At 37.6% G+C, this 12,275-nt stretch overlaps 1 protein-coding gene across 1 annotated transcript; it reads right to left on the bottom strand.

Annotated features, from left to right (window-relative positions):
- Positions 1-598: 598 nt before the first annotated feature.
- On the bottom strand, positions 599-11,375 carry LOC127237341 (vomeronasal type-2 receptor 116-like). Its single transcript, XM_051205574.1, is given in 5 exon segments — positions 599-1,527; positions 4,907-4,979; positions 4,981-5,070; positions 10,855-11,146; positions 11,314-11,375. Coding segments are annotated over 5 exon segments (1,446 nt in total).
- Between the last annotated feature and the right edge of the window lie 900 nt (positions 11,376-12,275).

Here is a 12,275-nt window from a genome sequence, read left to right on the forward strand (position 1 = left end):
TAGATATCTATAGTAAAGATAGATATGAGCGCAAGTCCTACAGTACTGGTTAAGCAGGGCATTTCAAATTCTTCACAGACTTAAAGGAAGTTTCATGTAATTGTCTTTTAGGGTAAGTATTTGATTACTGTTATCAGCCTTTGTGTTATTATTAAGATATAAATTGGTCTTCATTTTACTCTATATGCAGCTCATTATATAATCATTTGACAAGTAATTTTCATGTCAAATTCATATTAATTATAACAATGTACTGTCTTACATTTAATACTACAGGAAATATAAGCATGAAGAATTCAGGAAATATCAATGGCATTAAACGCCCATGGAAAATATGAGTTCGTTTGGTTTTATAAATACAAAGTTATGCCATGTTGAAGAGATGAAGGAATACATATTTCCTTCATATTTTCTTTAATATTTTTCAGAATACCATGCATATTCATGGAAGTCAGCTTTCCATTTGAGAGAAGTAAGCAATCCAAGCATGTATTCATTACTAAATGAAAACAAGAATTATAATGGCTATATTTTCTCTGTGAATTGTACAGGTCCCAAAGAGGCCTGTAGGTGTCTATATAATTCAGAAAAGCATGCACTAAACTGTATAATCTACTTTTCCTCTAGCAGGTGCTTTGTTCCTGACATAATTTAGCACATTCCTATGTGGTCTGAACAAAATAATGTAGCACTTGGGAACAAAGATGCAGCCTAGGAGGCCTGCACTGGATGACAGGATGGAAAAGCCTTCCATGGCAACTGTGACTTTCCCCTTAGTGCTGTGGTAGACAGGAAGGAAGGTGACCCACACACTGAAGAAAACCAACATGCTGAAAGAAATGAACTTGGCTTCATTGAATGTGTCAGGCAGGTTCCTGGACAGGTAAGCCATAGTGTAGCTCCCAAGTGCCAGGGAGCAGAGGTATCCCAGGACAGAGTGGAAGGCAATAGTGGAGCCCTTGTTGCATGAAGCAATTATGTGGCCATGTTCAGTGTGAGCATCTGAGTCAACAAAGGGAGGAGAGATGCTCAGCCAAATTCCACAGAGAACAAGTTGGATAAGAGTGCAGACTGGAATGATGTAGTTAGGAGCCCTTGATATCATTATCCACCTTATCAGTCTCCCTGGAACTGTGGCCTTAAAAGCCAGAACCACAGTAATGGTTTTGGCCAAGACTGTGGAGAGAGCCACTGTGAACAGAACTGCAAAAGTGCTCTGCTGCAGGACACAGGTGACTGTGTTGGGATGGCCAATGAAGAGCAAGGGACAGAGAAAACAGAAGGTCAGAGTGATGAGCAGGATGTAAGTGAGAGACCAATTGTTGGCCTTGACGATGGGAGTGTGGTGGTGTTTAACAAAGACACAAAGAACACCAACACTTATGGTAGAGAAGCCCAGGGCCAAGGAGGCCAGTGTCAGTCCCAAAGTGTCTTCATAGGCCAGAAAGGTAACTGTTTTCTGGAGGCAGTGGTTCTGCTCTGTGTTTGCATAGTGACTTTCTGGACACCTCATACAATGTTCCGTATCTATGAATTAAAGATATTGTGAGTCTCTGCTCAGATTACCCTTTGGTTGCAAGCCACTTCCCAGCACCAACTCTCTTGTATTTGCCCACATTTTCTTTGTTGTTTCAGACTCATGTACATCAGTGCTTAGTAGTGAAAATTTCCATATGCCTTCTAATTCATGATCCAGGATCTTCTTATTGAACATGCAGTGTACCTTTCTATTCTTTTTATTAGTGTACTTAAGTACATTTTCAATTAAGAATAACTTGCATTTGTTTATTTAGTCATAAATTTCTGAATTAAATTATATAACCATAACTTGATCATAGGATCACCTCATTTTTAATTCCCTTGTGTGTCTTTGTCCTGTGATTTCAGTGCAAGGAGAATGTGATTTGAAGGTATTTTTCTTGTAATGTTCTCAGTTATCACACTCAAGACTATCTATTCCCATAATGCTAATTGATTGAATTCTCCTGTATGTTCATTCTCTGATGGTGCTTAGAGGAACATGAACTATCAGATTTGTGAAAGCTTGAAAAACTCCCTTTTTGAAACTTATTAGTCATTTCTAGGAAGAAATGATCAATTTAACACATAGAAATAGAACTCTTGTTTTAGTCATATTGGTCAGGGAGTATTTGTATGATACTATATCCCTTTACATTTTTGAGTTTCATCTTGAATTCAGAAAGATATAAATAACATTCTATTTATATCTCATTTTCTTTCAATTAAAACAGTCTGTTTTTGTAAAGTAAATTTTTCGATTTGATGGATTGTTGAAAATTTGCATTAAGATATTGAATTCATCATTTTGCTACTACCTTGTCTTTTATTCCATTGTCAGCATTTTATTTGTTATTTCTTATATTTCTGTCTTTGTGCTACCTTCTCACTCTCAAGGCACTTTGTCTCCTCTATTTTCTGTGTGTTTACTTCTGGTGATTAAAACTGAGCATGAAATGGTTCAGAATCAAAATCCTGTATCTTCTTTATGAAAATTGCATGGAGTATAAGACATGAGCGATTTGTTTTTATAATTTGGAAGTGCTATGAAGTTAGTTACACTTCATTTGATATGTTTTAAAATATGGGACTCACTGTTTTAAAATATTTAGCATTTATGTTTTACTTTCTTCTTTCTTACTAAATACAATTTGAAGTGTCTCATTTTACTGCAACCATTCAGGTTTTGATACTGATGATTCTAGTTTTCTCTAATGAATACACTTAATGTGTTCATGAACTTACCTTGGCTCTAATGTACACAAAGTCTCTATATGCATATGAAATCTTGGTGACATGTATAATAGATCTCAATATGTACATTTTATATTAGGCAAATAAAAGTCCCCAAATATTTGAAACTTTCTCTGCTTATGAGCTCTTGATACCATATCTGAGTGTTCAGTACAGCCAGTGTGGTATTCAAAACAATCCAGTTAATATATGAAAAGTCTCATTGGAAATTAATATTAATATCGAGGATTTCATTTTGATTTTTCTTTACATAGTTAACATTGTTTCTAAGTGTGCTTATTCCATTCGCTTTTTCCACTGTCTCATGCCAATTTTCTCTTCCTTTGATATATTTAGGCATAATATCATTGTGAAATATTAGATGAAGATATGTTACATTTGTTTATTCTGTAGAACATTTCTTTTGTGATACAAGTATGTTTCATTCATTGATGTTGCATTTATTTAATTCCGTGAAGCTGTATTACTTTTCCTGTCTAAAATATCTGATTGGTCTAATCAAGAGCAGAATGGCCAACAGACAAAAAGGGCTGGCAAGTAGAAAGAATAAGTAGGAGGAGAACTCTTGGAGAGAAGAATCAAGGAGCAAAAGAAAGAGGAGAGGAGGACATCAGAGGCCAGCCACCAAATTACACAACAAGTCATTGTAAAGAATTTATCAAAGAATATAGAACTGAGAAATACCATTGCCCCGAGGCATAAGGTAGACATGATAATTTAAGAAGCGCTGTGTAGAAATAAGTCAAGCTAAGGTCAGACTATATTAAGTAAGTATAAAGTTCCATGTCGGTATCTGGGAGCTGAGTAGTGGGCACCCAAGAGATGAAGAGTAAATAGCGACCAACTATTTAAGGTACCTGTACTATGTCCATCTTTGCCTGAAAAGTTGATCCTTCAAATGCAGTGTTCTGCCTTGTTCTATTAACAGAATTGTATGTGTTCCTGGCCTTTTCACAATATTATTATTAATGCAAGTGGTGATATAGCATTTTCACTTAGCTATCACAAAAAAATTGTTCCATAATTTGCCTCTTTTATATGTAATAATGCTTCCATTGTCTCTTAAAAAATAAAGTCATTTGTTTACAATGAGTTAATGACTATTTACCCACATTATTTAGTGGTGGTTAATCAAATTAACTCAGATGAGATACATATTTAGATTCAAATTCATGATACATACAAACTATTGATTTAAAAAATATTTGTTTCCATGGAAGAGTAATGTAATAGTATTTTGACATACCATATTAATTGATGTTTTATGGGTCAAAACATGTTTTAGATCTTTATATATCCCTCTCCTTGGAAAATAAAGCTTTAGTGTTTCTGGTACTTTATACAGATGGAGGAACACACACATACTAATAATGTTGAACATTATTAGTGCTGTACATCAAAGACGAAGGTAGATAAATAATTTGTGGTTCAGGGAACCTGTTACCCTTAAGAGGACCTGGGTTGTGTTGTAAGCACCCACATGGTGGTCAATACTATCTGTGACTCCACCTCCAGGACATTTGATGCCTTATTCTAACTTTTATGTTGATCAAATAAGTAAAGTGTACATACATACAGGGAGGCAACACAACCAGTGATAAAAATTGACAAAATATAAAATAATAACTTTAACAGATGTCCATGAGTTCATTAAATACAACCTTTCTGACACCTCTGATGAAGCCAGAACCATGACTGAATATATGCAACCAAGGGCCATAAGGATTGAACCCTTAAATATGTGCCAACCATCTGCTTTGAAATACAAGTGAAGCCTGTTAATTATACTCTCTCTCTCTTCCTTTCTCTCTCTCTCTCTCTCTCTCTCTCTCTCTCTCTCTCTCTCTCTCTCTCTCTCTCTGTATTACATCCCATGGTGAAATAAAGAAGATTACTTTGTAAACAGTAAAGTTGTTCTATGAAAGGAACAATGGCTGTAGAGTATCAGCAACATAAATCAAGCATGAGATTCAATGGTCAGGGCACGATTTAAAAGATGATAAAATAAACAAAAATATTATTACTTCCAAATCAAGAAGAACAGGGTTTATCTCTACTGTCCCTTTACATGAACTGATATATTACCAAAAAATGTGGCATGGTAGGAAAGTCCCCAGTAAAATATGACATTTACCTGTTTCATTGGAAATCTCATTATCTGGACACTGAGTGCAATCATAGCAACAGGCAGGCCTCCCCCTCCTGGGCAGATTTTCTGAATCCTGGAAAACAGCTCTCACTGCACACAGAGCGAGGAAGCTGAGAATCAAATAAATGGTAAAAATACTCAGGAGTGGCCTATTATAAAGTAATAAAACAAATCAAATCAAACATCTTGATATTAATATACACACCTACGAACACATGTTTTTTGACAAAATAGCTAATATTATACATTGGAAGGAGGAAAGCATCTTCAACAAATAGTGCTGGCACAAATGGATGATGGTGTTTAGAAGACTGTAAATAGACCCATGTCTATTGGCATGCACAATTCTCAAGTCCAAATGGATCAAAGGCCTCAACAGCAATTCATCCACACTGAACCTCTTAGACGAGAAAGTGGGAGGTACCCTTGAACAAATAGTTACATGAGACTACTTCCTGAACATAACTCGAAGAGCATAGATACTGAGATCAACAATAAATGGGACCTCCTGAAACTGAGAAGCTTCTGTAAGGCTAAGAATACATTCGATAAAGCCAAACGGCTTCCTGCAAACTGGGAAAAGATCTTCACCAAGCCCACAACTGACAGAGGGCTGATCTCCAAAATATACAAAGAACTCAAGAAACTAGTCAACAAAATACCAAATAATACTATTAAAATGTGGGGTACAGAACTGAATAGAGAATTCTCAATAGAGGAATCCAAAATGGACAAAAGACAATTAAGAAACTGCTCTCAGTGTCTGTGACCCTGGAGTTATGTTCAGGAAGCAGTCTCCTATACCAATTTGTTCAAGGGTACCTCCTACTTTCTCTTCTAAGAGGTTCAATGTGGCTTTATTTATGTTGAGGTCTTTGATCCATTTGGACTTGAGTTTTGTGCATGGCGACAGACATGGGTCTATCTGCAGTCTTCTACACACCCTCATCCAATTGTGCCAGCACCATTTGTTGAGGATGCTGTCCTTTCCCCATTGTATAATTTTAGCTGTTTTGTCGAAAATCAGGTGTTCATAGGTGTGTGGGTTAATGTCAGGATTTTCAATTTGATTCTATTGGTCTACTTGTCTATTTTTGTGCCAATACCAGCCTGTTTTCAGAACTATAGCTCTGTAGTAGAGGTTAAAGTCAGGAATGGTGATGCTTCCTGAAGTTCTTTTATTATGTAGGGTTGTTTTGGCTATCCTGGGTCTTTTGTTTTTCCATATAAAGTTGATTATTATCCTTTCAAGGTCAGTGAAGAATTGTGGTGGGATTTTAATGGGGATTGCATTGAATCTGTAGATTGCTTTTGGCAAGATCCCATAGAGGGATAACTGTCTTTATCTAGGAGATAAAGGAGAGAAGCCCTAGTCCCTACTTCACATGACCTGTCAGATCTACATGACCCCAACTGGATGGCATTCCCCTACATATGGAATTGGGGTGGGTGGATGGGAGGGGAGGGTATTTAGAGTGCAGGTGAGAGGGCAGAGAGGGTGAAAGGGAGGGAAGGAGGGAGGGAGGGAGGGAGAAGGAATTGGGATCGGTATGTAAAATAATAAATTAAATAAAAAATGCTTTGACTCCAAAATATAAGTTCAAGGACAAGTTACTGGGGAAAAGGATTTCTATTTTTGTTTCCACAGAAAATGAAAAGCTGTGGATGTGGTTTGATCAAGGCAGACCGCCTGAAACAGAGTACCAGGTGATTCTACATTCAAAACAGCTGGACCATGCAGCCTTACAGACTACAGCCAGGATTTCTGCATCTTCTTAGAATCCCCCATGACAGCGCCCCTTACCAGCAGGAAGTGGTTTGGAAAGAACAACGCCCAAATTCCCAAATAGTGTCTATAAATGTTTGTTTTCATTTAAATGGACTTGGATATATATATATATATATATATATATATATATATATATATATATAATATATATATATATATATATGGAGGAACTGCTCCACATCCTTAGCCATCAGGGAAATGTAAATCAAAACAACTCTGAGATACTATCTTACTTCTTCCAGAATGGCTAAAATTAGGAACACTAATGACAACTTATGCTGGACAGGATGTGGAGAAAGAGGAACACTCCTCCACTTTTGGAGGAGTGCAAACATGTACAGCCATTTTCGAGATCAGTATGGCATTCCTCAGGAAATTGGGAACCAATCTACCACAGGACCCGACAATCCCCCTCTTAGGCATATACCCAAATGATCCACATCCATGCAACAAAGACATCTGTTCAACTATGTTCAAAGCAGCATTATTTCTAATAGCAAGAACCTGAGGCAACCTACAGGCCCCGCAACTGAAGAATGGATAAAAAAGATGTGGCACATCTACACAATGGAATACTACTCAGTGGGGTGGGGGGGGGAAGAAACAAAACAAAACAAAACAATGGAATCTTGAAATTCACAGGCAAATTGATTGAACTTAAAGAAACCATCCTGAGTGAGGTAACCTAGTCACAAAAGAGGAACATGGTATGTACTCACTCATCTATGGATTTAGATATAGAGCAAGGAATAGCCAGCCTATAATTCACCCTGCCTGAGAAACTAGGATACATGGAGGAACCTAAGAGTTTCATACAAGGTTCCTCACAGAAGGGGAAAAGAACAAGGTCTCCTGAGCATAGTGGGAGCGGGGGTACAGTGAGTGGAGAGGGCATTAGGAGAAAGAGAATTGGAGGAGAGCAGAACATGTGGGACTCAGAAGATTGAGTAGGAGGACAAATAGATGAGAACAAATATATGAGATACCATAATAGAGGGAGCCATTGTAGGTTTGAAGAGAAAAGTAACTCTAGAGAAATGTTCACAGACCTACAAGGGTGACCCCAACTAACAATCTGAGTAACAGTGGAAAGGCTACCTTAAATGCCCTTCCCTGATAGTGAGATTGATAACTAACTGATATGCCATTATAGAGCACTCATCTAGTAGCTGATGGAAATAGAAGCAGACACCCACAGCTAAATACTGAATCAATTCCTGGAATCCAGTTACAGAGAGGGAGGAGTGATAAGAAAAGATGTCAAGACCAGTCTACAGAAATCCACAAGACAGATGACCTGAACAAGCAGGAGCTCATGGACCCCCACACTGATAGCTGGGAAACCAGCACTGTAACGACTCTGGCTCCGTGAACATGGGTCTCGTTAGAAGGCCTGGGCTGTCTACGGGTCCTGTAACAGTGGAACCAGGATGTATTCCTGGTGCATGAAAGGACTTTGGGAGCACATTCCCTATGGAGGGATACTCCCTTAGTCTTGACAGATTTGGATGATCCTTCCTGGAAGGCATCACCCTAACTTTGGAGTGGGGTGATTGGGATGGGAGGGGTGTGAGGGGGGAGGGAGAGGGAACTTGGATTGATATGATACACACCCACACCCACACCCACACCCACATCCACATCCACACCCATATATATATATATATACACTCCTGTTCATGGGCCTTCATGCTTTTGAATACTGCCAGGTACCAAAAAGCAAAATATCTATCTGGTGACATTTTCTAACCTGGGGGTAAAATTAATTATCTCCTCAGGTGGTTTCTGCATATTGATGAAATCTTATTATATAGACACTCTATATATAACTGGAAATAAGTGCCCATAGAAAAATGAAGGAAAAATAAGCAGCCTCTTTATCCAGAATAGTGAATAAATAATTCCACAGATGAGAGTAAGTTTGTGCATACAGATTTGTACTCCCCAAGGAACCAATAGCCATTACATCCTCAAACAAATGTTTATTGATAGAGTTCAAAGAATGTGATAAAATCCAACCAACCTCTGTAAATCCTGTGGCCCACTGTATCATGTGGTCAGACAAGAGAAGTCCTTGGCCCTTTGGAGCTTTTGGAGAAAATATTCCAACTTTAATCTTTTGTCTGAGACCGAATGGAAAATCCCAGAGGTTGAGAATATTGTATTCTGCTTCCAATTTCCTTTGTGAATCTAGAACCACAATGTTTCCAGCAGTATTTTTGAAATGGATGTTCCTGAGAAAAAGGTGAAGCTAAAGAGATGCAGAATCATATGATGATTTCATTCCCATGGAAGTTCAAAACAACCTCATAAAGGGATGTGTCTCATTATCCCAAATACATGACATTAAAAGTGCAAGCTATATCAACTTATCAATGTTTTACTGGATAAAGACCAAAAATGAGCATAATGCTTCTAGGCTGCCAGTTTCAGATGAAAGAATTAATCCCCCTCCCCAAACAAACACGTCAGATTTATTATGCGATTGTTGATTCAGGGAAATTTCCATGCTGTTGAAGTGCTATTCACTATTAAGTGTTTCAACTTTTATATCAGAGTGTTTATGTCTAAACTGTATAAAAATGGACAGATGCTCAGTTAGGTAATATAAACATAACTTCAAAATTTGAACTTTAAGTTTCTAGTATAATTTGATAATTTAGTGTCTAGTGCCCAAATTTCTGTTTTGAAATATACTTGAGAATGGATTTTCAAATTTATTTTATTATTACTATAAATCTTCAGGTTAATTGTAACACAGAGTAGATAATGACATACACATATTTAAACCTGTCATTGCCATCCAATCATCAGGAACATTGACATAGATGTCTATAATAAATTCTAGGTGATAAATTATAGCAATCTCTCAGATTATTTTTGGCAAATTCTGTGTAGTGTGCTATCATATAATGAGTGATTGTATAAAATTAAAAAATGTCACAGTGCTATTGGTAAAATCTACAAAGTGAAAAATTACCTCCCAAACATAATTATTTGCTTTTTCCTTTCCATAGAGATAATTTTGTTCTTGATTTATAGTCATCTCATGGAGGCTGTGAGCCACAGCATACACAGAATTATATACATTGTAACTTTCTTCAGTCATATCCATTTGCCAAATATATCTAGGCAACATTTCCAAGGAAGCATTGGGCAGACAGTTGCCCAAAATTTTACAATCAGGTTCTGAAAAAGAGCAATTGAAGTGTGCATTCCAAATGAGAGCAAGATAGTGATCATCTGGGTATTTGGAAGGGTTGTATGCCTGGAGAAAATTCCTGTATTCAGAAATCTCAGCATGGTGATGTGTGAAAACGAGACTCCCATGTATTGAATCCAACATGAAACAGTTACTAAGACTATGTAGAGGCCATTGTGACTTCATGACCCAGACTTTCCAAATCATTGAAAAGGCCACCATAGCTATGATTAGACCACTTAAATCTTCCATGTCACCATAAATGATAACCACATTTGCAGTTGATTTTATAATCTTCTTGATAGTCATGATAGAATTATGATAAAATGAATTCTCATTGTCTGGAATCATTTCTACAAAAGCTATACATAGTCCATTCCTGTCCATCTCTCTTCTCAAGTCTGAGAGAATCTCAGCACCATTATGATCATCTACAAGAACCAGCCCCACCCATGTCCAGCTGAAATGAAGCATCAAAAGGACAATGGCACGTGACAGAGATGTGTCCTTGGGTGCTGTCTGGTAGAGAGAAGAGAACTGTCTTCTGTCACTCAGGAGAGTGTCAAATGGGCCGAATGTAAGCTGATAGAAATTTCCAATGGAAACAAGAGGGAAAACATTGTCATAGGACACAATCTTAAACCTGAGGCAACACTTTGTATTTGTAGAGACTAACTTCTGCTCATGGTGTTTTAATCTCCTATCTTGCTTTGAGATCATTTATAGACAATTTCTTTCCAGATACAGCAATTTCTGTACACCCTATATAGGCTTCAAACTCTTCCTCTTAACTATCTCCAGCAAAATATTTGAGGCTTTATAACCAAATGCCTGATTTATTTTCTTTGATTGATGAATAGCATATCCTAACTTTTGTACATTTTGATGGAAGATCTGCAGTTTAATACAGGTTTCTTGTTCCCTCACAGCCGTGTCTCTCACCTGTGGATATTTGTAGAGATTCAGCAGTCTCCCAATATGTGCAGATGTTGCCCATGATATCCCTGTCAGTAAAGCAGCAGCCTTCTTCTGCCTTCTACATGTGTAATTGGGAATCATTGTTCCCATGCCTGTGAGGCAAATGAAAGGTGCCTCCAGAGTGTCCCACTGATTGCTGTTGATATTATAGAGATCAAATCCTAGAGATGTGTTAGGTAAAATGTGAGTGTTTCTGTTGATTTCCTCAATGGCAAATATGAAGGCCAAAAAATACTGGTAACTCCTCGTCCTGTATCTGCAGAGAAGGATTATCAACATTCATAAAAAGGACTCATATAATGAATAGTATGGTGTAATGGCTCTCATACCTTCTTTCTTAATATTTACTAACAAAAATTTTGGTCATCATGTAATGGTTACAATCTAAGTGGCAGGTTATATAGTACTTGGTGATTAAATTACCTAAAAGCCTCAGGTGGATCAAAAATATCTGGAAGAAGTTTACTTGAAATTACATCACACATGGAATCTACTGGTAAGTAGAAACATACAAAACCCCCATTTTTTGTTGCTTATGTGAGATAACCAGCAGATGGAAACTCAAATCCTTTAAGACTCCCCTGTTCTGTACTCTAACATCTCAAATATCCTAACACCACATTCTGTCTGTACATAGATGAAGAGCTGTAGTATTTCAGTGGTTCCAATTAAGGAGCAATGATGCTCAGTGGCTTGTCTGCCTGAATTGTATGCATCAGTTCTAAAGCAACATGAGTAAATGCACCTGGGAGGAGTATACATATCCCCCACCCAAGCACAGTTCATTGAACAAACTTTTACTCTCCTATTACCATCTCCTTCTCCTTTCTGAGAGCCATATAACGAACAGCACAATGACTGAGTGACCTTCCTATGGATTAGCAGCCAATGTCATGATTTGACCTTATGTGTGTGTGTGGGGGGCATTGTGTACACATATACTGTATTTTCCTTAATCTGCCTTCCACTTTTTTTATGCCTTCATGATGGTCTACCTGCTAATCAAAGTGGATTACACAACAACATAGAAGACCTGATGATGGATGTGAGTAGATCACCTTGTAGCTGAGTTCAACTTAATGGAAAATATGACCTGGTTTGTTGCCCATATGATTTGAGGATCATCATCAAGGTGGGAGTAACCATGTGATTTGGCCCTTGTGACAGGTGTGGGTCCAGAGGGTTACAGGAAAGCCCACACAGATACACTGTAAGAATGATTTTCTAGCCTTTCCAGTTGTAGGAGTCAACAAAATCTCATGGACTGACTCACTGCCCCTTATTAAAAGGCTTTTTACTGTTATCCCATTTATACATTAACAAGTTAATTTCCACATAACCAACTCTCTTATCTAAGCTTCCCAAAGGGACAATGCCAAACGTAA

Source organism: Phodopus roborovskii, unplaced genomic scaffold (assembly GCF_943737965.1).
Source record: "Phodopus roborovskii unplaced genomic scaffold, PHOROB, whole genome shotgun sequence".
Lineage (NCBI taxonomy): Eukaryota > Metazoa > Chordata > Mammalia > Rodentia > Cricetidae > Phodopus > Phodopus roborovskii.